We start from the raw sequence: 25,968 nt of genomic DNA, 5'->3' as shown, positions 1-25,968 counted from the left end.
GTGAAACCGTGTCTGCACTAAAAATACAAAAATTAGCTGGGCGTGGTGGTGGATGCCTGTAATCTCAGCTACTTGGGAGGCTGAGGCAGGAGAATCACTTAAACCTGGGAGGTGGAGGTTGCAGTAAGTTGAGATTGCACCACTGTACTCCAGCCTAGGCAACAAGAGCGAAACTCCGTCTCATAAAAACAAAAATTAGTTTATTTCCCATTGGTTAATTGAATATGTCTATTTGCTTTTGGTACTTGCTTATCTTTCCAGAAGTATATTATTAGAGCTTAAGAATATTTAGGTTAGTTATGGTGAATTCGAAAACATTGTTAGAATTAAAGTACTTTGAATGGAAAACATTAGTATGCATCCAGTATTCTCCCCCACCAACCAGGTACACAGATTAGATATAAAACATAGTTAATGTCATATTTACTTATTTATTTAACCTGTGCTGAGGAAAATACCACAAAGTTTTCTAAAATGTTGTTGTCAAAATACCAGATTGTCAGTCTTTGAGACAGGCCAAGGAAAAGGATAAATCTGACTTATTATAATGTAAATTATATGGCAGTTGAAATAACAGTTATTTTTATCTGCAAAGAGGAGACTATTTAGTTCATAGATTGTTCAGCTTTAAGAATTGTCTGAAATTGGACAGATGTGAAAGCTCATGCCTATAATTCTAACACTTTGGGGTGCCAATATGGGAAGACCACTTGAGGTCAGGAGTTTGAGACCAGCTTGGGCAACAGAATAAGACCCTGCCTCTACAACAACAACAAAAAAGTCGGGCATTGTATTAGTCCATTCTCTCACCGCTATAAAGAAATACCTGAAACTGGGTAATTTATGAAGAAAAGAGGTTTAATTGGCTCATGGTTCTGCAGGCTATACAGGAAGCATAGTGACTTCTGCTTCTGAGGAGGCCTCAGGAAACTTACAGTCATGGCGGGATGTGAAGTTCGAAGTAGGCACATCTTACATGACTGGAGCTGGAGGAAGAGAGAGGGGAGGAGGTGTCACACACTTCCAAACAACCAGATCTCATGAGAACTCTATCACAAGAACAGTACCAAAGGGATGGTGCTAAACCATTCATGAAGGATCCGCCCCATGATCCAGTCACCTCCCATCAGGCCCCGCCTCCAACATTGGGAATTACAATTGAACATAAGATTTGGATGGGGACACAGATCCAAACCATATCAGGCATGATGGCACACTTCTGTGTTCCCAGCTACTCGGAAGGCTGAGGTGTGAGGACCACTTGTGCCTGGGAGGTCAAGCCTGCAGTGAGATATGGTCATGCCAGTACACTCCAGCCTGGGCAACAGAGTGATACCCTATCTCAAAAAAAACAAACAAAGAATTGTCTGAAGTTTATTGCATCTCAAAGAATTAATAGTCATATTTACTTAGGGTATGTATTTTTCTTGGTCTTTCTGATCATCTGCATATTTACTTCAAGAAGAAAGCATAATAGGTTACCTAAGTAAAGCAATATTTTTTATTTTGTGAAATTATGAAATAACTCTTTCCTAATATAAAGAAAGAGTTCACTTGGTGTGCTTTTGGTCCCTTAATATTCATTTTGTAGACTGCTGGCAACCTTAAGACTACTCAGTGCAAACCAAATCTCAGAGTAATGTGACCTTTATTACAACTTGCTGAGGAGGTGTGAATTACTTAACAGTCTTATCTGGGCTCCAGGAAGAGCTTCAGGCCTCCTTGAATGCTTTGGAATTATATACAGAATTTTGTGTGTTGGAGAATGTTTCTGGGTAGAGTCTGTGACTTTCATTGTGTTTTCAAAGGAGTCTGTGATCCCCAAACAGATTAAAAATAATTGATCTGAACCGTTTGATTTTAAGGTGATCTCATCTTTTGCATGGGCTTTGAGTACAACAACGTAGAGAAATTCCGTGACATCTGTAAAGATTGCGATTCTGTTTTCTTTTGTAGGTTTGTTTGTTTTTAGGTTTAAATAAGCTATCTAAATACAGATTGAGTATCCCTTCAAAATGCTTGGGATCAGAAGTGTTTTGGATTTTTGATTTTCTTGGATTTTGGAATATTTGCACATACATAATTAGATATTTTTGGGATGGGCCCCAAGTCTAAACATGTTTATTATGTTTCTTATACACCTATACACATAGCCTGAAGGTACTTTTATACAATGTTTTTTATGTTTTATGCACCTGTCACATGAGATCGTGTGTAGTATCTTCCATCTGTTGTATCTATCATGCGCTGAAAAAGTTTAGGATTTTGGAATATTTCATGTTTTGGATTTTTGAATTAGAGATACACAACCTGTGCATGCATTTATTAGAATGACACATGTAGCCTTGTTTTTTCTACACATAAAGCAACACAAAAAGTAGACATAACCCTAAAATTTGTGTTTTTAGAACGTAGTTTGTTTTGTTCGTAGTCTTCCGTTTTCCACTTGATATTTGCTTAGGAATTGTTAATTATTTACAGTGGAAAGAAGAGGCACAGTACTAAATTTTGATATGTAAGTTCAGTTCACTTTTATAAATACTCGAGTCCAGGCTGGGCATGGTTTTCTTAAGTTCTGTGTTTCCTTACTTATGTCTGGTTATTGTTGCCATTATTGAGAGCTGGGGTATTAAAGTCTGTAGCTCTTGTTGTGGAACTGTTTCTGTCACCAGTTCTGTCAATTTTTGCTTCAAATTTTTTGATGATGTTACTAGGTTAAATGTTCAGTGCTTTTAATTTATAATTGTTGTATCTTCTTGCTGTATCGAACCTTTTATTAATACATGTCTTTGTCTTTTGTAACCATTCTTGATTTAAAGTTTATTTTGTCTGATACTAATGTAGCCACTTTTGCTCTCCTCTGGTTGCTATTTACATGGACTTTCTTTTTTCATCCTTTCATTTCCAACTCATTTGCCTTTGGATCTAAGGTATGTCTGTTGTAGACAGCGTGTAGTTGGGTCTTTTTTTTCCCCCTATCTAGCCTGCCAAACTGTCTTTGAGTTGGAGAGTTTAATCTGTTTACATTTAAAGTAATTACTAATAAAGAGGGATTTCTGTCATTTTGCTATTTGTTTTCTATATGCCGTATAGCTTTTTTTCTGTCTCATTTCCTGCATTACTGTATTTTTTTGTGTTTAGTTCAATTTTTGTAGGGAAGTGTTTAAATCTCTTTCTCATTCTTTTTGTGTATATCCTATAGCTACTTTTCTTTGCAGTTACTATGGATATTATACTTATCCTAAAGTTATAACACTAATTTGAATTTATGTTATTGAATTTATACATTCATTCCAATAACCTAATAAATTGTGCTCCTTTACAGCCTCATCTATACATCTATACAACATTTTTAGTTGTTGATGTCACAGAACTACATATGTATATACTGTATTTCCAATAGACATAAAGTAGTGATTATTTTAAATGTATTAGTCTCTAAAATTATATAGAAACAGTATGTAGACATACAGACCAAAATTGCAATAGTACTGGTGTTTAATTTTTTAAATTAATGTATTAGTCTCTTAAATCATGTAGAAAACAAAAAAGTAGAGTTACAAATTATTGTTACATCATGCTAGGTTTTCGAATTGCCCAGGTATTGACTTTTATTGAGATCTTTGTTTTTTCATATGGCTTTGAGTTACTGTCTAGTGTCCCTTAATTTCACTCAGCAGCACTCCTTTGATCATTTCTTGCATGGCAGGTCCGGTGGTAACAGATTCCCTCAGCCATTATTTGGGAATGTCTTAATTTCTCCATCACTTTTGAAAGACAGTTTTGCTGGATATAGGATTTTTGGTTGGCACTGGTTTTCTTTTAGCACTTTGGATATGTTGGCCTGCTACCTTCTGGCCTCCAAAGTTTCTGATGAGGAATCTGCTGATAACTTATTGAAGATCCTTGTATGTGACCAGTTGCTTCTCTCTCGTTCCTTTCAAGGTTCTCTCTTTGTTTTTGTCTTTCAAAAGTTTAACTATCATATGTCTCAGTGTGGGTGTCTTGGAGTTCCTTTTACTTTGACTTCATTGATGTTTATATTCAAATTTAGGAAGTTTTCAGCTATTATTTTTTCAAATATTCCCTCTGCCCCTTTCTCTCTCTCTTTTTCTGGAACTTCCACAATGTGTGTGTTCTACTTGATGGTGTCCCACAGGTCCCTTAGACTGTCTTCACTTTCCTTTGGTCTTTTTTCTTTCTGCTCTTCACACTTGTTAGTAATTGCTATTGCTCTGTCTTCATAGTTACTGACTCTTTCTTCTGTCTTTGAAGACATTTCTTGTCTCATTTCTGTCTTTGAATCTATATAGTGACTTCAGTTATTGTACATTTTAGTTCTGGAATTGCTTGAGCGCAGGAGTTCAAGACCAGCCTGAGCAACATGGTGAAACCCCATCTGTACTAAGAATACAAAGAAAAAATGCCGAGCATGGTGGTGTGCACCTGTGGTCCCAGCTACTTGGGAGGCTGAGGTGGGAGGATTGCTTGAGCCCTGGGGGTGGAGGGTGCAGGGAGCTATGATGGCGCCACTGCACTCCAGCCTCAGTGACAGAGTGAGACCCTGTCTCAAAAAAGAAAAAAAAAATTACATGAACTATTTATTATAAAATAGGCTTTGTCTTAGATGATTTTGTTCAGAGTCTGTCATTGCTCTTTCCCGCATTGTGGAGGTCAGATCCCAGAGTAATCCCCTTATTCTCTATAGGGAATATGAACCACCCCTCTTGTCTCTCTAGGTTGGGGGCAGAGTTCAATAAGCCCGTGAGAGAATTCTCAACTTGTACCCACATCTTAAATGTCACTGGTGAGGCCATGGTAATTACTCAGCTCTCCATATACCCCGGACGGATGTCTGGTGGTATTGTAGGAAAAGCAACCTCCATAACCGGTTACCTTCCAGTTGGACCGGGACTTGTGCTTTAGCCCAATTGACCATTCCCTTCACCCTGGCATTCCATAAGATACCCAAAATACACATGACCACCTAAACTGGAGAGATTTGACAAATTATTTTAATCCCACTATATGTGTTGACTCAATAGGAGTCTCTGGGGGTGCCTAATGAATTTAAAGCCCCAAACCAAATAGCTGCTGGGTTTGAATCAGTGCTTTTCTGGTGGTCACCTATTAATAAGAATATGAATTGGATTAACTGCATCTATTTTAATCAACAGTTTCATCAGCTATATTCGGGACACCCTCAAAGGGGTGACTAGCCAGTTAGATGCCACCAGCCAAAAGGCCTGGAAAAACAGACTTGCACTAGACATGATACTAGCAGAAAAAAGGGGCATATGTGTCATGCTGGGTGGGAAATGTACTTTCATTCCCAACAATGCTGCCCAGATGGGATCATCACAAAAGCTTTACAGAGTTTGACGACTCTAGCCAATGAACTGGCAGAGAGTGCTGGAATTGATGACCCATTTATGTTTTGGCTAGAAGGTTGGTTTGGAAAACGGAAAGGCATAGTAGCTTCAATCCTTACATCTCTCATAATTGTGGCAGGAGTCTTAGCAGTGGAATGTTGTATTATCCCTTGTGTGAGGGGACTAGCACAGAGATTAATTGAAACAGCTATTAATAAACCAATGCCCATGACTTACCAGCAAAATAACCTGCTACTATTAAAAACCAAATTAGACTCACTCTCCTATGAGGAAGATAGTAAATGACTTCTAGAGTGATTCGAGGACCAGAAGGGTTTAAATGAAAATGAGACCAAAGGAGGTAAATAGAAAAGAGAAGGGAGTCTGTGAGAAAACATTTTAAATGGTCCATTTTCAAGGCATGATAAATATAAGCACTGACATCCAGCCTGTGAATGTAGCAAACTGCATGGCTCATGTACCTAGAAGATCACAATAAGTGATTAGAATGTACAGGAAGGGTCAGCCCATAAAAGGGAAGGAAGTTTCATTATTGGGAAATCATACTGAAATGTGGAAGAAGACTAGAGTATAACCTTATAAGGGGGACAATAAAACTTGGGCAACATCTGGGAAGATTGTAACTGGATGTGCTCAACAAATGAGGAACTGGGGGAGGGACTTGTATGCTAGGAGGTGCTGTAGCTGCCCTGGGTGTGCCTTCCTACCAGACACCTGATCTTGTAAGACAGCTATTAAAAGTCTCACTTTCGCCGTCCTTCATGCCTCTGGAATCTATTCTTTGGGTTTGGATGGGTGAGCTGTTTCCCACACTGGGGCTTATATACCATCCTTCTTGATATTCTTCTAAATCATTTATATGCATCTTGTTACTGATTTTTGTATATTTATTATTTTTTAGCTTTTGTGTATTTTTTTATCTGCCTTAAGAGTTTGGTGGGATAAGTGGTAATATAAAGAAAAATAAGCAACTGATTGAAATTATATTTCTAGTGTACTTTTCTCTTCCATATAGTGAAATTTTTACATTCTTATAAGTGAGACATTTTAGAACTGTAAAATGGATTAGTAAAAGCTTTTGGAATATTGACTTTTAAAAGTAATATTCCATGTTGAGAAATATATTTTAATTTCCTAGTATCAAAATAGGAATGAATTTTCTTTTCAGTGTTATTTTTAGCTTTACATTTCTCATTAAATAATAACAACATCGTATTTTCTTTCTTTTCAAGATATGGAATATATGAACGCTGTCGAGAATTGGTGGAAGCAGGTTACGATGTACGGCAACCGGACAAAGAAAATGTTACTCTCCTCCATTGGGCTGCCATCAATAACAGAATAGATTTAGTCAAGTATGTATTTTCTCCATTTTTAATTATTAGAACTTGAGTTTTATTGTTATAAAATTAATGGAAGTAATTGTTATAAAAATTAATACTTTCTAAAATTCGTGGCTTTTCGAATATAGATTCTGTGTACCTTGTTTGTTTTTCTAAAAGAAATACTGCTTTTAACTTATATTGAATGCTTATATTAGCCAAGTTGTGTACTGAGTACTTTTCCATGTATATTTTCTTTGGTTTTTAAATCTTAATATAACCCTATATGAAATATAACAATTGTTACTATCCTACTGATGGGGAAACTGAAGCACAGACAGTTTAAATGTGCTACCCAGTGACTCAGCTAATAAAAGGTGGAGTCGGCGAGACCTGAACTCAGGCAGTCTGACCTGGTGTTCGCATTCTGAATGTGGATTCTGTGGAGAAAACAGCAAAAGGAAAGAAAGTTGAAATGATAATAGGTAATAATAATCTGATTTAACTGTTCACACCAGCATAAGTGATGAATACTTTGCATACTAAGTGTAAAATGATTTTTTTCCATTACTGTTAATGTTTGTTTAGTATTAATAAGCAGTAGTTAGATAATCGAGTCAGGATGATAGAAAATCTTAGTAAGTCTTGTTTAGTAGTCTTTGACACTTTGGACATAAAATATTTACAGAAAGATGTGAATTTTTGTTTTTGTTTTTGTTTTTGAAATGAGTTCTCACTCTGTCACCCAGGTTAGAGTGTAGTGGTGCAATCTTTGCATACTGCAACCTTGCCTCCCAGGCTCAAGTGATCCTCCCACTTCATACTCCCGAGTTGCTTGGACCACAGGCAAATACTACCACACTTGATTAATTTTTTATATTTTTAGTAGATAGGGGTTTTGCCATGTACCCAGGCTGGTCTCAAATTCCTGAGATCAGGCAATTCAACTACCCTGGCCTCCCAAAGTGCTGGAATTACAGGCATGAGCCTCCATGCCCAGCCAGCATGAATCTAAAATGAACTAAATGAAGTGCTTGCAGATGTTCGGTTAAGTGCAGCACACAGAGTGTAGAGACAAATCGGATATTAATACCAGGTAAAAGAATTCACCCTTGGAGTCCTAAGCAAAGATTAAGCAAGTAGTAACTACAGGATTAAACTCTATGAATTCATTTTCTTCCAGAGAGCATATTTCCATTTTCTTTGTTTCTTCTTTTCTTTCTTGTATCTCTTTCTCTGTATGTTTAGTATAGGTCTCCTGATTCTATTCTGTTTTTGTCTGAAAATGTTTTTATTTCATCTTAGTTTGTGAAGGAGATTTTCACATGGCATAGAAATTTAGGTTGGCAGGTTTTTTGTTGTTGTTGTTTGTTTGTAGAAAGTGATTTATTTAAAGAGAGAGAGAAACAGTAGAAGGAGAGAGAAGGAAACAGCTAACTCTCACACTGAATGAGAAAATCCAGAAAGATGGAATCCAGGAGAGGAAAGCAGCTTCCACACTGAGTGGAAGGGAATAGAGAGAGTGATGGAGTTTAGGAGGAGAAGACAGGCTTCCATGACAGAATGTGGAAGGAGAGGTTGGCAGATTTTGTTTGATTTATTTTTGTTTTTTACCCATTGAAAAGATAATTCACTGTTTTCCAGCTTCTTTCACTATTGAGAAATCCGTCTAAGTATTGCACTTTTGAAGGCTTTGTTTTCCTTTTTTCTGGCTGCTTTTATGATTTTTCTCTTTGTTTCTAATTTTCTGCAGTTTCCCAGTGATATATCTAGGTGTGAATTTCTTTTTGTTTACCCTGAATGAGACTGCAAGAAATTCTAGATTCTGTGGATTGATGTTTTCATCAGTTCTGGAAAAATCTCAGCCATTGTTTCTTCAAATATTGCTTCTGCCCATTCTCTTTTTGCTTTCCTTCTGGACCTCTACTTAAATGTATGTTAGACCTTTTCATTCTATAACCTGTGTCTCTTAACCCTCTCTTCTGTATGTTCTAGTCTTTTGTCTGTCCCATTTGGAGAATGTCTTCCAGTTCACTTACTCTTTATGTGTAATCTGTGTTTAAATTTATTCATTGTGTTCATTTTTAAAATTTTATTTTTGTTTTAGAATTTTTATTTTTTTTTTTTGACAATTGAACATAGTAAATATAGTTATAATCTGTGTCTGAGAAAATAGCATCTGGAGTTTCTGTCGGTCTGTTTCTGTTATCTTGTTCCTTCATGTGCCTGATTATCCTTGCATATGTACTAGACATTTGTTTGAAAAATTATTTGTTGAATAATTTGAGGTCTAACTTGCAAAGATTTCCATTTGTTTCAGACAGGCCCAGCTTTATTTAATTTCAAGGCTTTAGATTTTCTGGATTATGCAGGTGGCTGAAGACCATGCTAGAGCCAGGTTTACTTTTGGTTCTTCCTTAGTCCTATGCTACAGCTTTTTGGGGTCTCACCTTTTATTTTGCTTTTGTCAGTTTTACTTTCTTCCTGGCCGACTTCTGAATCAGCACACTGTTTCTAGGGAAAATGGTATCCACGCATTTTGTAACTTCTTTGGGTTTTAGCCTATCCCTACATCTTGGCCAGGTAAACGCTTTTAATTTTCTTAGGCTTTGCATTTTAGGAAGTGATTTTTTAAAAAATATATTTTATTGAGCTTTTTAAGTTTTCTTTTTTTTTTTTTTTAAATAATATACAAACTTTTATTCAAAGATAATTCAAGAAAGACATGTTTTGGTCATTTTTAAAGTGAGATTAATTGAAGATCTCAGAAAAACTGTATCTGATCAACACACATGGCTACTCACAGAAAGTTCTCACTTCTGTTAATAGCAGCTAAATTTATACACACAGAAAAAATTCTTAAGACCATGCAAATTCAGTTGAATTCCATACATTCATTATATTCATCAAAAACCTGCAGTAATGTTCATGCCAAAGTGTTACTTTAAGAAAAAAATTAAAAATACACACCAAAACATGACCAAGATTAAACTAAAGAGAATAATAAATAAGCATAATTTATATTTTATTTTAAAAAGTTTGGCATCACACATATTCAAGTGTGTTGCTCCAGGTCCATTCCTCAGAAGTGGCATTTAAAGTGTTAAGCATTGTTAAATATCAAAAAATGCAACTCTGTTTTACAATGTAGTACTGGCATAATTCAAAGTACTGTGCCAATTATAAATAGTATAATCAAGTTTCAAACATCTTTTCAAACATATTTAAAGGAAAGCATATAGACACACATTTATATGCACATAATTTATTATATTCATGTAATCAAAGTTATTTTATAAAAGCAAACAGTTTATCCCTCAACTAATTTGTATACTTACGTAGATTTTAATATCTGTTCAAAGATTTTCGGTTCCTGGGTATACAGATTTTTAGAGAAATAAAGATAAAATTAATTTTATAAGAACACACGTGACTTCATCCTCCTTCACAAAATAATCCGTAGTCATTCAAGGTTGATAAGAACTAGTCTTTATGAAAACAACTGTTGTCTAAAGACTACAGATTAAGTCCTGCAGTCCAAGTTTCTTATGAAAATTCAGTCAGCTGCTGCTCATTGCAGAAAAAGCCTACACGGTGCTTCTACCAAAAATAATCCTCAGTATCCGAGGCCTATAAAGGCAGACGATCTTATCTTCTGCTGAGACTTAAAGTGCAGCTACCAAGTGGAGAAGTGCTAGATTCTCAGTCACTTCAGAAATACTTGTTGAAGACTGTTGCTCATGTATAAATATGCTGAAAATGTCTTTCAGGCTCATAATGGTTTATCAATAACTGTGACCCCTGCATAACTTCTCCCTGTGCTCATACACGATGACACAACTGTCCATTTATCAGTTGTTGGGTTATAATACTCTACCGATGCCAAGTTACAGGAACCATCGTCCCCTCCAACAACATGTAACAGACCATTAACTGCACAAACTCCTGCATTTCTTCTGCACATGTTCATATCTGCAACCTGTCTCCATGCATTAGTCGTGGGATCATATACTTCAACACTTTTTCGTATTAAAGGGCCATCATGACCTCCTACAGCATACAATAAATTGTTTAACACACCAACACCTGCTCCACTCCGTCTGGTGCTCATTTCTGCTATATAGGTCCACTCATTTGTTGTGGCATTATAGCATTCTACTGTGCTAAGACACTGACGTGATGCTCCGTCATAACCTCCTACAGCATAGAGCAAACCTCCAACAACACCCACACCAACACTGCTCCTCCTTGTGTTCATGGGAGCTACATGAAACCACTCATTAGACTTTATGTTGTATGCTTCCACAGATGATAAACCTGTACTCCCATCAAAGCCTCCCACAGCGTATAACAACCCATTTAACACAGCAGCTCCCAAAGTGCTTCTCCGGTCTCTCATGTTAGCAACACTGGTCCACTGGTCCTTCATAGGGTCGTAGGAATCTACAGTGCTAACTCTTAATGAGCCATTAAAGCCACCAACGGCAAAAACAAGTCCAGCCATGTAGACCATCCCTGCCCTGCACCTCCTGGAAGGCAACTCTGCTACTTGGTGCCACCTTTCTTCTTTAAAGTCATAGCATTCCACACTCCGGATAGCCTTTGGTGCTTGGCCCCCAACCACCACCATCGATTTGGGAAGGTTCATGGGTGTCCTCAGCCGGGTCCGGACACTCTTCATAAATATACGCTGCTCTGTCGGCAGCAGATGATACTTCATTGCTTCAATGAGGTAATCTTTGCAAGCACTGCTATTCTTGACCAATGCTTCCTCTTCAACCCTCTGAACTAAATATTCCTGAGGAAGCAAAGGTAACCGCACATGTTCCATCAGTCGGGCCATAAACTCTTGCCTCACGTCCTTGTCATGGTTCACCCATGCAATTACTGCTTCAAATACCTTCTCTTCTGAGGAAATGGTAAGTTTGTCACTTGAGATTAAGCTGCACACTTGTTCAATGCCAAGATTGAGAAATTCTTCACTAAGTACAACATCTGCAAAATGATGCTCTGCATAGGTGTTGGCCTTGTTCAGAAGGTCGGTACATGCATGCATATCAGCAAAAGCCCGGATTCCTAAGCAGTTGACAGGGTGAAGCTGGGATTCCAAAAATTCACAGCAGGTCTTCTTCACATCCTGTAACTGTAAGAGACCAGCTGCTGGAAGAAGTACCTGTACATTTTCTTCTGTAACCTGAATTTCTGCAGTGTAAACATAATCAATTAGCATCCTCAGGGTCCAGCCATCTACCTCTTTTATTCTAACTCTCTTTGCTCGGCTTTCACTCATCTCACCTGTAAACATGGCATGAAAATAAGGACTACAGGCGGCCAGCACCACTCTATGAGCAGAGATTTCCGTGTCTTCTGCCACAATTGTGACATCGCATAGCAAATTTTGACTTCTTAATTCGTTCATGACTTTAAAAGCTTTCTTCATATGCCAAGGATTCACTGTCACTGGGCAGTGTTTTTCGGTATTCTCATCTTTTGAATCGAGAGGCTTCTGATGACCCTGCTTTGTGCATGCGGGAGGCAGCGGCGGCGTCTCTATTGTGGCTCCTCTAGGGCTTCAGAACGCAGGCACCGACCACCGCCGCCAGCACCATTCCAGCCGCGGACGCCGGCACTGCCCGCCCGCCAAGCCACGTTCCATCCGCCCCAGAGGGGGCGCCGCGCTCGCCTCACCGGGCGCCACCACCGGCGGCGGCGGCCTTAAGTTTTCTTAATGTAAAGATTGGTCTAAATTATCTAGCCTTCCACAGTCTGTACTTTTTTTTTTTTTTTTTTTTTTGAGACGGAGTTTCGCTCTTGTTACCCAGGCTGGAGTGCAATGGCGCGATCTCGGCTCACCGCAACCTCTGCCTCCTGGGTTCAGGCAATTCTCCTGCCTCAGCCTCCTGAGTAGCTGGGACTACAGGCACGCACCACCATGCTCGGCTAATTTTTTATATGTTTAGTAGAGACGGGGTTTCACCATGTTGACCGGGATGGTCTCGATCTCTTGACCTCGTGATCCACCCGCCTCGGCCTCCCAAAGTGCTGGGATTACAGGCTTGAGCCACCGCGCCCGGCCAGTCTGTACTTTTTAAAGTTAGTATTATTTTAGTCAAAATAGTACATAAACAATTTGAAAAATCAAGGAGTGCTTAATGGCTTACAATGAGAAATATCAGTCTTTTATATCCCTTGGTGCTGTGCCCCATAATTAACTATTTTCAGTACTTTAGCTGTTTCTTTCAGTATTTTTGCCTGTATTCTATATGTTCTTTATATTGCTATTTTTATGAAGTTATTTTCTTTGTACATAGGATAGCAAACACTTTTCTAGTTTTTCATTTAATTTATATGTCTTCAAGATTTGTCATATTAGGACAAATAGAGCTGCATCATTCATTCTAAATATCTGTATAATATTGAGTTATATGGAGATATCTGAACTTTTGTAGTGATTTCCTTATTAATGGGCACTTAAATTGATACTTTTTTTCTCTGTTTCTTGGTGTTTCTGCTCCTGTAAACAATGCTATAATTGGTACGTTGTTCACATATTATTTTGCATATGTCCACTTACATCTGTGGAATTCTTAAGAGTATGAAAGAAAAATAGGAATTTTTAATTTTAATAATGCCAACTTCTGTTATTTCTTGATTTATTAGTTTTTAACGTTATATTTTATTCTTATATTTTGGGCTTACTAGATGACCTAGAGCACCTTACCACTAATACTTTTTCTTCTGTCTAGTATAGTTTTAGTTAAATCACTATGCAATGTTTAAATTGTTATAAGCATGCAAGTATTATGCACTATTAAGGCCAAAAGAGTCCTATAGTTGTCTGTTCTTTTCTGTAGAACTTTTGATTTTGTCTGATGTAACAATTGCCTTCATTTTTAAAACTTTAATTTACTACATCGATACTGTCACTAATTCTTATACTCTTACACAGTATTAACCTCTTAGTATGCAAACAGTATCAGGTTAGAAGGGATGAGATCATTTCTAGATCTCCCCACCTTCCTGCCTCAGCCCAAACTGCTCTTTAGGGCCTACATACAACCGTTGTCTTGAGACTTTCCTTTGACATCATCCTGGGAAGTTCCTTTGCTCCACTATTTGTCTCTAGTTCTTGGATCTTAGGTTTTTGTCTTGGTTTGTTTCTTGGTTTAATGATATACTTTCTGATAGCTTTCTGAGACAGTGCTTTGGAGGTAAATGTTTTGAAGTTAATACCTCTTCCTCCTTCACATCTTATTGGTTGTTTGGTTACATATAGACTTCTAGATTAAAATAGTTTCTTCAGAATTTTGAAGCATTACTCTATTTTTTTTTGTTTGCTTTGTGTGTGTGTGTGTGTTTAACTTTTAAGTCCAGGAGTACATGTGCAGGTTTGTTATGTAGGTAAACTTGTGTCATGTTGGTTTGTTGTATAGATTATTTCATCACCCAGGTATTAAGCCTATAAAATGTTAAGTAGAGATGTGTGATCTCATTGTGATCAAAAAAATGATATTTGTCTTGTTTTTAAAAATAAGTAAGGACGTCTGAAGTGAAAAATGCAGACAAAAATCTTGTTCCTATCTGCCTTATAAATTGTTCCAAGCCCTTATATACTAGTGAGGTTACAGAACAAAGCCAGTAAATTGTAGATTGGGTTAATAATCACAGTATCAATGTGCATATTATATCTTCAGGCTTAAGATAATAAGTTACTTTATCAGGCATAAGATAATAATGTGAAGTGTCTTTCCTAACAGTTATGTTACGTCATGATGTGCTCAAGGAACTTACTGCAAGCAGAGCAATTGATTCACTTTTTATAATGAGAAAATACAAAGTTATCATAATTTAGAAGGGAGAAGACCTTCACTGTAGCCTAGATTAAGTTTATATTCTTAGTCTTTTCAAATGAAAGTCTATAATAATTTCTCAGCTTTTACCCTAATGCAATAAAATAGAAATGATTAGCTCAGGCCCTTGTCTTTAGCAGTTAAGGTTCTTAATTAATAACAGTTACTAATAATTGTATATGATTTCAGTTTGATTCCAAATAAAGGCTTTATTAAAGAATATAGGGCTTATTGGAAAATACGGAGCTTATAATTTTCTGAGAACACACTATGTGTGTGGTTTATTTTTCTTTCTTGGGAACACTTAAGATTTTTTTTTTCTTTTTTCTTTAGAGACAGAGTCTCGTTCTGTTGCCCAGGCTGGAGTGCAGTGGCATGATCTTGGCTCACTGCAACCCCTGCCTCCCAGGTTCAAGCGATTCTCCTGCCTCAGCCTCCTGAGTAGCTGGGACTACAAATGTCCGCTACTATGCTCAGCTAATTTTTGTATTTTTAGTACAGACAGGGTTTCACCATGTTGGCCAGACTGGTCTTAAACTCCTGATCTCAAATGATCCGCCTGCCTTGGCTCTCCAAAGTGCTGAGATTACAAGTGTGAGCCACCATACCTGGCTGATTTTTTTCTTTATTCCTGACTTTGTGAAAGTTTACTGTGCATTGATTTTTTTTTTTTTTTTCCAAATTCAGTTCATAGACATTGAGCATTCATTGGCCACTTTTAATCTGGAAACTTGCCTCATAGTTCAGGGATTATTTTTGTACTTTTCCTTCAAAAGTGCCCTGCCTTCATTTTCTCTGTTCTTTCTTGTAGGAACTATTATTTGTCAGACGAATGAACCAGATTGATTGTCTCATTTCCTTCCATTTTTTCCAACTACCTTTTAGCTGCCTATAAAGCCATGTACCTTTGGGGAGATTTTCTTAATGTATCTTCTAATTCTACTATTGACTTTCTAGTTTTATCTACCACATTTTTAATTTTCAAGCATTCTTTCTGAATCTCTTTCATTTTTCCATAATATCCATGTTCTTGTATCATGGATATATTCTCTTATTTTTTAGAAGATATTAACTAATTTTTAAAAAGTTTTCTTGGCCGGGCGCGGTGGCTCACGCCTATAATCCCAGCACTTTGGGAGGCCGAGGCAGGTGGATCACGAGGTCAAGAGATCGAGACCATCCTGGTCAACATGGTGAAACCCCGTCTCTACTAAAAATACAAAAAATGAGCTGGGCATGGTGGCGCATGCCTGTAATCCCAGCTACTCAGGAGGCTGAGGCAGGAGAATTGCCTGAACCCAGGAGGCGGAGGTTGCGGTGAGCCGAGATCGCGCCATCGCACTCCAGCCTGGGTAACAAGAGCAAAACTCCGTCTCCAAAAAAAAAAAAAAAAAAATTTTCTTTACGTTTTAGTCTGTTTAGTTTGGGCTTCTTCTGTTTATTTTGGTCTCCTTATATGTTTGAAATTTTCCTCAATTACCTAGTTATATTTGACCATTCACATATAGGACCGAGACATAACAAAGTTGGTTGGAAGTCGTGAGACTTAGAGAGGTCTACAATAGGAATCCCCCAAATACCAGTTTCTGAAACTTTTCGGTTCTGGGCTGTTCGGTTTCTCTTCGAGAAGAGTCTTCTAATCTCTTTCTGGGAAGGGCTGTGTACATGCCTGGCTGCTCGCTAACCACCTGAGTAAAGAAAGGAGTCTGGGGTTCTTATTCACCATGTACATTTTCACTGAATTGCTACATTTTCAGTGCAGTGTCTTACTGTTCTCTAATTTAATTCCTGAGTCTCAAACTTTGATGGTAAAGGTGCACTAAACATACCTCTTGGCAAATGCTGAATGGTTGTATGTTAAAATTAACATGGGACTGACACTGAAGTCAGAAATTGCCATCGTATAATGTGTAGGGACACAAGAATGAATCTGAACTTTAAGAGTTTGAATTTTAACTACAATTCTATTAAAAACTTGAGTAGCAACATCTTAAGATTTAACATTATGGCATACAAAGAAAATGTTCTAGCATTGTCAGCTGCATGATTGTTTCCATGTCGGTAAAGCACTTATTTGTGATGCTAAGTAACTACTCATTTCAGTGGGAATAAATGCTAGAAAACACAATTTTTGTGCAACGTATTTATATTGACTTTCAATCACGTTGTTTCTGTTTATAGCTCAGGTACTTACTACTTTCTTTGGAGGCAACAGTTGTGTCTAATTCCTTTGCCTATTCAGTTTTTGTAATATTCTGGCTTACTTTTCATCAGTGTCCCCTCTAGAGATGTTTGAGCTTTAGCTATTTGGTTTTTATCTTTCAAATATTTATTGGTATTAGTTGTTCATTGATAGTCTCTTCTGAGAGGAAGATCATTAATAAAACCTAGGATCATTAATACTTGCTAGAACATTGTTTGATAATAACCTTCTTAACAATATATTGAACAAAGAGGCTCAAGATTAAAATTAAGAGTTGTGCAATCTCAGAAATTTGTAGTTTTGAGCTAGGGTCTTATAACTATAAGAAATAAAACGTTATAAAAATACAGTACTGCTATGTTTACAATGAAAATATAATAGAAGTTATTCTTTTTTTTAGTATACAGAAAAGTTCCCTCTCCTTGTGGGAAAAAAAAAAAAAAGTTGTGCTTTAGAATCAGTTTGGAAATTGCTCATTGAGGTAGACCTAGTGATGATTTAAATTGTGCCACATGTCAGTAAAAATGAATCTCAGGAACAATTGACTATAGAGAAGGGAATGAAATTGCTTCTCTTTGGGGTCTAGCCTATACATTCTTAAAGAACATTTTCAGCATTGTATAATGTTTACCAAGTATCTTAGAAACTGATTCAGGAAAAATTAAATGTTTGAGTTAGTAATAGTTTAATATTCTGGAAATATTTTGTTAGGTTACTTTGAACCATTTTGCATGAAACAGTGGAATTGGGCCCTTCATTGCATAATGCTTTAAAAGCACCAATTTAACAAATACTTATTTGCAGCCACAGATTTCTTAATTAAGTATGTAAGCATGAATAATCACAGGTTTAAAGCTATGTACCTTAAGAATAAATGCATTAGTGATCTAGAGCAATAGTCACTTAGAACAGTTTTTAAGAGAATACATATGTCAAGTATTCGATGTCATATGCCTTAGAATCATTTACATTCAGGATTTACTGCATTATTATTCACAAAGAAAGCATTGTAATAAGCAGCTAGATCTTGTTCACTTCAGAAGTTATCAAGATGTTATGACTGCAGGGTGCAGTCGCTCACTCCTGTAATCCCAGCACTTTGGGAGGCCAAGGTAGGAGGATCGTTTGAGTTCAGGAGTTTGAGACCTGTCTGGGCAACATAGTGACATGTGTGCTCTCTCTCTCTCTCTCTCAAAAAAAAATATAATGTTAATATTAAGCTTACTAAGCTAATATTAAAGTTATTTCTTTTTAAAGCAGCATGGCTTTAAAGGTATAACAAATAAGACATAATAAAGAACCTTTATGTTATATGTATATTACTTGATTTAATCTACAGTAATCTTAAGGAAAGTAAGGCTTAAAAAGGTGAGTTACCCAAGGTAGACCATGTCTTGCCTATATTCTACAACTATTCTAATTTCAAGATTCTCTATGCTGCTATTTAGATCTTTGTGGTTCTTTGACTACCTTCTTTTTTACATGATTTTTTTGGCATTTGTATTCTTTTTTCGTAGCTTAAAATTATTTTTCTTTTCTTCCTTATTCTAGAACAAAAGAAAATGATGTATTTGATTAAAAAATTATGCTAAATATATTTTTTAAACAATTGCAAAAGATTATTTTCAGAGGTTCAAACTAGCATGAGATCTGGAATGGAAAATATGTATTTACTTATTTTTCACATAATTTGTTGAAAATGAAAGTTATTTAAATTATTATAAATTTTGTCTTATAGATACTATATTTCGAAAGGTGCTATTGTGGATCAACTTGGAGGAGACCTGAATTCAACTCCATTGCACTGGGCTACAAGGTTTAATTTGCTCCTGGATTTTTTTTTTCCTTTGGTTTCTTTATGAGTATTCAAATAAACAACTTTGAAAAAATGATATAGTAAAATGAATGGGAGAGCTTATTATGCCATTGGTTAATATCATTAATATGCTAATGTTTTATTGTGAAATATTACCCGTAAAGAAGCAAAAGCTTATTGTCCAAAGTTTCCCTGGCCATGCTGATATTAATTCAGTTAGTTGTAAGATTGGGTTAACTTTGGATTTCTAAATGTAGTATTTTTGCAGCCTACATATATTTACAACGAAAGAATTAGCTCATTTCTTGGGATGATTAAGATAATATTAGAATGGAGATAATGGAATATAGTAATTATTTACTATATATTTAAATAAGTTATGAGTACTTCCATACACTTTCAGGCTGTTAATCCAGTTAAGACTTTTAAGAACCAAAAAATCCTAAATGTGTTTTGACATGTATCTGTTTTAAAATAACTTTTAAAAACACATATGTAATCTTCCCACCATTACCTTATTTAAAAAAGCTCTTTCCAGAGGATCCTGTTTGAAATAACTTTTATATATCTAAGTGTTTATTCTTTTATGTTTTAGACAAGGCCATCTATCCATGGTTGTACAACTAATGAAATATGGTGCAGATCCTTCATTAATTGATGGGGAAGGATGTAGCTGTATTCATCTGGCTGCTCAGTTTGGACATACCTCAATTGTTGCTTATCTCATAGCAAAAGGACAGGTAAAAAAAAAATCTCAGTAGTGTGGGTTTTAATCAAATGCTCTTCATAGTTTAAATACCTAATATTATTGGTGTTGCATGTATAACAACATGGTGATATTTAAATAGTACTTTCTGGTGGATGAAGAACATAAATATAGTTAGTTTGATATGGGGGTATTTAATGCACCTAACATAAAAGTCAGCATGAAAATCATGAACCAAATAATGATTAAGTTGAGTTTTTTATTTCCAAGAGTAAGGGAAATAAAGCTCAGAAATGAAGAGAGAAAATTTAAGTATTTATTTTCTCCTTTTTTTTTGAATATATCATCTGAATCCATCTAAACTTTTTTGAACATATTTATTGGTTATTTTCCATATTAAATATCTTTTGAGAAGAATACATTCTTTAAGATCAGTTTCTGTCGTATAAGGTAATGCTGCTTCTTACTTGTCAGAAAAACATCATATTTTAAGTGGTTGTTCCAGATTTTTCTTGAATGCTCAGTGACCATAATCACATTAAATGTTACCAGTTTATATAACCATGTTTTTGTAATAAATGTGTTTTGTTAAAAGTAATGTCACCCAGTTTTTCTTTGATGTTTTTTCTGGTTATATTCGAACACTAGTTTTATAAAAAAGGATCTCATCACAAGAATAACTAAGATAGATGTATTTAATTTGTTGCTATCAACATTGTTATTTTAATTTAAAATTCTATGTGGATTTAGAATTTGAATACTGTTTCATTTAATGAAGGCTTTACAGTATTTGGTAGTCTCAGCAATGGCAGTTATGTTATGCGTTATAGTTTAGGAAAAGAGGCATAGACTGATTAAGTTAATTGCTGGAAGGGGAGGGAGATTATTATCTATTAATGTGTTTAAAAACTACCCACAAAATCTAATGGCTTAAGAACGATACCAACCAATTATTACATTTCACACTTTTGTGGGCTTGGCTAGATGGTTTTTCTCCTTGGCTCCTGAAATGGCTGGTGGGTGCAGTCATCTGGGGTCTTGACTGAACTGGAAGATTGGCTCACATATCTTGTGCCTTGATAGGAATAGCTACAAACTGTGCTTAACTGGGAGGCTGGGGCAGCTAGGCCTCTTTCTTTCTCCACATAGTGTCAGAACTTCTACTTTTCAATACCAGTCCATGTGGTCTTTCCAGCAGGAGAACTAGACTTCTTACATACTGGCTCAGAGCTCCCAAAAGAACAAAAGTAGAAGCTGTTCTGCCTTTTTAAGACTTAGGTCTTGAACTGACACAACATTTCTTCTCCATTCTATCAGTTAAAGTGAGTTAACCAGGCTATAATCACGGTGGGAAGGGACAACACAAGGGTGTGAATACCAAGACGCCAGGTTTATGGGGGGCCATCTCTGGAGAGCAGCTGCTATAGGGATTATTCTTGTTCTGCAGTTTTTCTAGAACAAAGGTTGAAGCAGTAAATAAATTGTGCTGTAGCACATCACAAGGTCTTCAGCAGCCTTCCATATTGCAGATATAAATCTACACTACCCATTCACTTTTTTTCTTCGGTTTTTAACTGGGAAAGAAAGGTGGTGTAAGTTTTTGAGTCTTCGTGGTCTTTTTTTTAGCTTATTGATTTTGGAGTTTGGATGATTTCACTAATCTTTTAAACCTCTACTATAGTATATAGGCTGTAAAATTCTCAAAGGGCAGGATTTCTACCTGTCTTGGTGCTTTTGGTACAAAAAATGCATGATGATGATGATGATAAATGTCTGAGAAATAGTTTTCCATTAGTAAAATTTGTTTCTACACACAAAGATATAATACATGTTTATGTGAAATATTTAAATGTAATAGAAGAATATGACTTAGAAGGTGAAATCTCACCTCTCCCCTTGGCCATCTGCCCAACTGAGGTTACTTCCTTTAATAATTTAGTATATATTTTCCGAGATTTTATTCCATGTACAGATGAAGCATCTGTAATCTGAAAATCTGGAATGCTCCAAAATCCAAAATGTTTTGAATGCCAACATGATGCCACAATTGGAAAATTCTACCCCTGACACTTTTGCTTTTTGATGGTTCATTGTACACCATTGTACATAAAACTTTGTTTTATGTACAAAATTATTTAAAATATTGAATGAAATCACCTTCAGGCTGTGTGTATAAGGTGTGTATGAAAGGAATGAATTTCGCATCTAGACTTTGGTCCCATTCCCAAGATCTTATCATGCAAATATTCCATCATCTGAAAAAAACCACATATTCAAACACTTCTGGTCTCAAGCATTTTAGATAAAGGATACTCAACATGTATACACTAATATATTGTAAAAGACACTCTTCCAATGTGCATTGCATCATACTACTTGGGCCCAAAGTTTTTCTCTGTGCTGGACAGCACTGTGCAGCTTAGTCCCTGGATACCTCTTGAACTCCACTTCTGCCATCTCCTGGTGATCAGTCTGCTTTAACCGCAGTAGTTTTTTTTTGCTTTTTTTTTTTTCTTCTATATGAATTAATCATATAAATATAAGCGGTATCACAACCATTCTGAGTCAAACGATTTTATTGAACAAAAGATTCCTGTGGAGACAGGAGGTGAACGCCCTAAGTCCTCACTCCTTAGTACTCTGCGTGCTGATGTAGTCCTGGAGAAGCGCTTGTGCCTCTGGCCGCCGACTCATCTTCGTGGCCTTGCCCTGAAAATGGCCTTTCTTGCCTGCTCCTTTGCCTTCCAGGACCTCAGCCACCCTGGGCCCCAGGGTCTCCACAGCCACAGGTGGCCCTGCCAGTAAGAAAAGTCCAGCACCTTTCTCATCACCCACGGTTAAGAACAGGAGGGTCTCCTCTGACCCAATCTCATTGGCAATGATACTCATGAACTCTGAATCACCCTCCTTCCTGTGTAATACAACCACACCTCCCCAGTCTGGGCTGTTCCTGAGGCTATGGGCAATGTGCACAGCCAGGTCTCTGAGCAGACTCAGGTTATTCTTCTGCAGGAGCTTGGTGGAGTTCTGGAGCTTTTTCACTGCTTCCACATGATCCTCTGCTCCACACTTCAGCAGAGCAGTCAGTGCTTTCTCAGTTCCATGACTTCTCCCCATCCACTTCAGCATCTGGTTCCCAGCCAGAAATATCAGGTTGGTTTTGTTCTTTTTCCCCTTCTCAGTGCCCAGCATCTTAATGACCTGAAGGTCACTGAGATTGCTCACATGGGTCCCACGGCACATGTTGGAATCAATGCCCTTGATGGTAACAACCCGAATGGGCCCAGCATGATCATCCGGCAAACCCCAGCCTCTTACCTGCTCCACCTCAGGATCATCCAGGCTCAGATCTTGGACATTCACGGGCAGCTGATCTCTGATTTTTTCATTGACGCTCTGCTCAATGGCAGCTACTTGCTCTGCAGTCACAGAGGGGCTGTCCAGCTCAATCACACTCCGAAATCTCCCTAACTCCCATGATGTTGTCTTCAGCTTAAATAGATGGTCAGCAACCGCTGTGATGAGATGCTGCCCTGAATGCTGCTGCATGTGGTCAAACCTCCGCTCCCAGTCTACCTGGACCAGAACCTGGCTTCCTGGATCCAGTGGTGTCTGTGTGAAATAATCAGCCTGTTCCCCACAGCGAGTCACTCTCAGCACAGGGATGTCACTGATTGTACCACGGTCATCAGGCTGTCCCCCACCCTCAGGGAAAAGCAGTGTGTCTTCCAGCACCACTTGGAAACCGCTCAGCACTTCCTTCTTGCCGTTGCTCCCTTCAGTCTGCAGCTCCGCGGGATGGCAGGAGACCACGGTGGTGGTGAACTCTTGGGCATAACTGTCTCACTGACACCGGAACGCCATTGCTGCCTTTTTTTGCTATTTTTTCAGCAACTCCGACATGCTGTTGTCTGAAGGCCTTTTGCTTGCTCTTCCTTCTACTGGTGCATTCTTTCTTCAGTTAGTCACACAGTTCTCTCTCTCTTACTTCAGTGAGATGGTTGCTCAAATTTTATTAGTTCTGATTACATAGTTCCTAATTTATAAGCAGTAATAAATTATCATATTTCAATTTATTCTTCCCTTTCTCTTTGACTGACTTTAGTCAATAATATTGTTTTTGTTAATGTTAACTGTGTTCTGATAAATTTTTACTACATTTCTAATACTTGATTATTCAGCTTTAGACAATAATTTTCTTTGATTCATGGCTATTACAGATGAGGCTCTCAGCATACTTTCATTTCAACCTTTTTCCATTTCACATTTTTTTGGTTAATTATATCAGTTTTACATTGTTAGGGTATATAACATTGCCATTCAGTTTTGTCATTCTATTCTTCACAATTGTTTTGTTTTAGTTATATTGTTAAATATATTCAGTGCTCACTACCAATTCTTTTGGATGATTTTCAGGAGAAAAAGGGGAAAATGCTAAATTATGGAGCCCTGTTGATCATGGAATTCCCATAAGCTTTTGATCTGGGCTTGTTAATTCTTCCTAATAGAGAATACCCATACATCCAGGCTGAACTTGGAAAAGAAGTACCAAGTTTTAAATTCCGACCCAAAGAGAGAAAAGGTTGAATTTCATTTTTCTTTTAGTACTCTAGAGATGTGCCATGATTTTACATTTTTTTATTTATTGATATTTTTAATACTATCATTTTTTAAAAATGATTTGAAAAGACAACTAAGAAGAAGAAGAAACTTAAACCTAAGAATTTACATGCTTGCTTTAATCAGACCTGAAATTTGGTTGCGCTTTCTTGAAACTATGGCAGTTAGGAGTAAAAGAAGTCATAATACTTACTTCTCATATGAGAAATAAGGAAGTTTGTTGTTTCTTCAGAAAACATTTTTCTTAAGTCACAGGATTATTTTAAAAAATGAACTTGCATATTGGAAATGTTGAGTGAGGTTGCAGAAGATATTCCTGGTAACACTATTAAAGTAAATCCAGAAATGGATTTGTAATGGATAAGGCATAATATTGTATTATAGTATGCATCATGAGGGGCTAAAACTAGTGACATTTAAGGAAATGCCTTAGTTATATAATGTAGTGGTTCTCAGCCTTTTTTCTGCTTCAGAATGCTTGGATAATGTTCACATTTGAGACATATTCCCATCTCTAACAGTGGCTCACAGAGAACTGCTGCATAGAGATAGACAGTGTTTTACAATGTACTTACCATAACTCTCTCCTCTATCCACTGATTGGTAAATTAGGTAAGACAACTTGGATTAGACTGCTTGCTTAATGTAATTCAGGAATGGGAGATGGGGTAGGGAAGAAAAAGAAACTTAATGTTTATCAAATATACATTATGTTCTCGGCTATTGAGTGGATGCTTTGCACACATTATTTAATCTTCACAGAAGTCTTATGAAGTTATTTGTATTCACATTTTTTAATGAGGAAGTTAAGACTAAGAGTTAAAGTAATTTAACCTACAGTTTCATAGCAATTGTGTGGTGGAGCTAGAAAGTCAAAACCATGTCTATCTTATTCTAAAGCCAAGCCTAGAAGAGTAGATAGACAAGCATGTCATTTCCTTTAACAAATGGTTTTTGATCATGTACTTTACTGGACACTAAGAATACGAAGATGGATTTGAGGTGATATTTATTTTCAAAATACTCCAGGTTAATGAGACAGATGTTTCAGGCATAGAGGATAATCAGTTCATAATGGAGTGAGTTAGGAAAGGTAGTTTCAGAGCAGTGAAACTGATAGAGTCCTGATACATCAGAAAGTCTTGCACTAGGAGAGTTAGATAACTAGGAAAGAGTTTTGGTTTAATAGGTAGGAATTTTAATTATAATTTGCTAAAAACTAAGCAAAAGTGGGGAAAAGATGGTATCAGGGAAAGCAAAAAACTGAGTAGAATAATAATAATGATTTATTATGTGATTTGACTGGGAGTAGTATTTATACATATTTGTAATAATACATATCAAATATTAAATGTTTATGTAACCAGAATTACAATAGATCTCTTGATAGGAAAGAATAGGAAAGGCGCGTGTTTGTGATGTAGCAGAGAAGAAAGAGAAAAATTCACATTTTTTATATCATGGAGTCTCAAAATAATGCCTGAAACTGAAAAATCAAGAATTAGCAATTCAGCCATCTTCTTTAAAGATATGGCGGTAAATACCAAAATAATGAGCCAAAACATGGTGAAAATGGTGGGAAGTAAGTTAGGGGATTACTTTAATGTGTTGTTTTTTTTCCCACAAACTGCAAATCATTTAACTCTAAAAATGTACATGTATAACAATAAAATACAAAAAAAATAAAAACTTGGAGTATATTAAAATGTCAGTTCTTTTTATTTTTTTGTTTTGAAATGCCTAGGAATAAACAGTTTTGTTATTCTGTCTTATCATGAATAAGTATAAACAAGTTTTTCAGAAACTTCAATCACTTATATAAATGTAAAACATTGAAGGGCTGATTAAAACATCTTAAAAGGGAAGACTGTAAAGCATGATATATGTTAACTAGAGTAGACAGTGGCAAGAGTTTTATTTTAAAGTTAAGAAAGAGACGATTTCATACATTATCCTTGATCCTTGAGTAGTATTATATTAGCCTCTCCTATTATGTGTAGATTAGATTTTTCCAAGCAAATTTGGTTAGGAACTTATAATTTGTCTGACTTTTTCTTT

The 25,968-nt window shown here is 36.6% G+C and overlaps 3 protein-coding genes across 5 annotated transcripts in view; 1 reads left to right on the top strand and 2 right to left on the bottom strand.

Moving 5' to 3' along the window:
• Positions 1-25,968, top strand: part of ZDHHC17 (zinc finger DHHC-type palmitoyltransferase 17) — a 95,831-nt gene that overhangs the window by 31,416 nt on the left and 38,447 nt on the right. For both annotated transcript variants that reach the window (XM_064376954.1, XM_064376955.1), the window contains 3 exons: positions 6,626-6,748; positions 18,507-18,584; positions 19,180-19,324. In XM_064376954.1, coding sequence (XP_064233024.1) covers positions 6,626-6,748; positions 18,507-18,584; positions 19,180-19,324 — 346 coding nt within the window. The remainder of the gene's footprint in view (positions 1-6,625; positions 6,749-18,506; positions 18,585-19,179; positions 19,325-25,968) is intronic.
• LOC105709901 (kelch-like protein 2) lies at positions 10,066-12,253 on the bottom strand. 2 transcript variants are annotated; one of them, XM_021675273.2, is made up of 2 exons: positions 12,011-12,200; positions 10,066-11,888 (listed from the first exon to the last, which is right to left on the bottom strand). In XM_021675273.2, exons 1-2 carry the CDS (start codon positions 12,098-12,100, stop codon positions 10,488-10,490), a joined length of 1,491 nt encoding a protein of 496 aa, XP_021530948.2. In that variant the 5' UTR covers positions 12,101-12,200; the 3' UTR covers positions 10,066-10,487. The 2 variants fall into 2 exon arrangements, with proteins under 2 accessions (XP_021530948.2, XP_021530947.2); XM_021675272.2 differs by having other exon boundaries at positions 10,066-12,253.
• On the bottom strand, positions 21,849-23,154 carry LOC105709902 (alanyl-tRNA editing protein Aarsd1). The gene is given in 1 exon segment (XM_012442081.3): positions 21,849-23,154. A coding segment is annotated over 1 exon segment (1,239 nt). The 3' UTR covers positions 21,849-21,915.

This window comes from Aotus nancymaae, unplaced genomic scaffold, assembly GCF_030222135.1.
Source record: "Aotus nancymaae isolate 86718 unplaced genomic scaffold, 86718_ANA_hifiasm-v0.15.2.pri h1tg000016l, whole genome shotgun sequence".
NCBI classification, from domain to species: domain Eukaryota; kingdom Metazoa; phylum Chordata; class Mammalia; order Primates; family Aotidae; genus Aotus; species Aotus nancymaae.
This window is presented reverse-complemented; position numbering and strand designations above follow the sequence as displayed.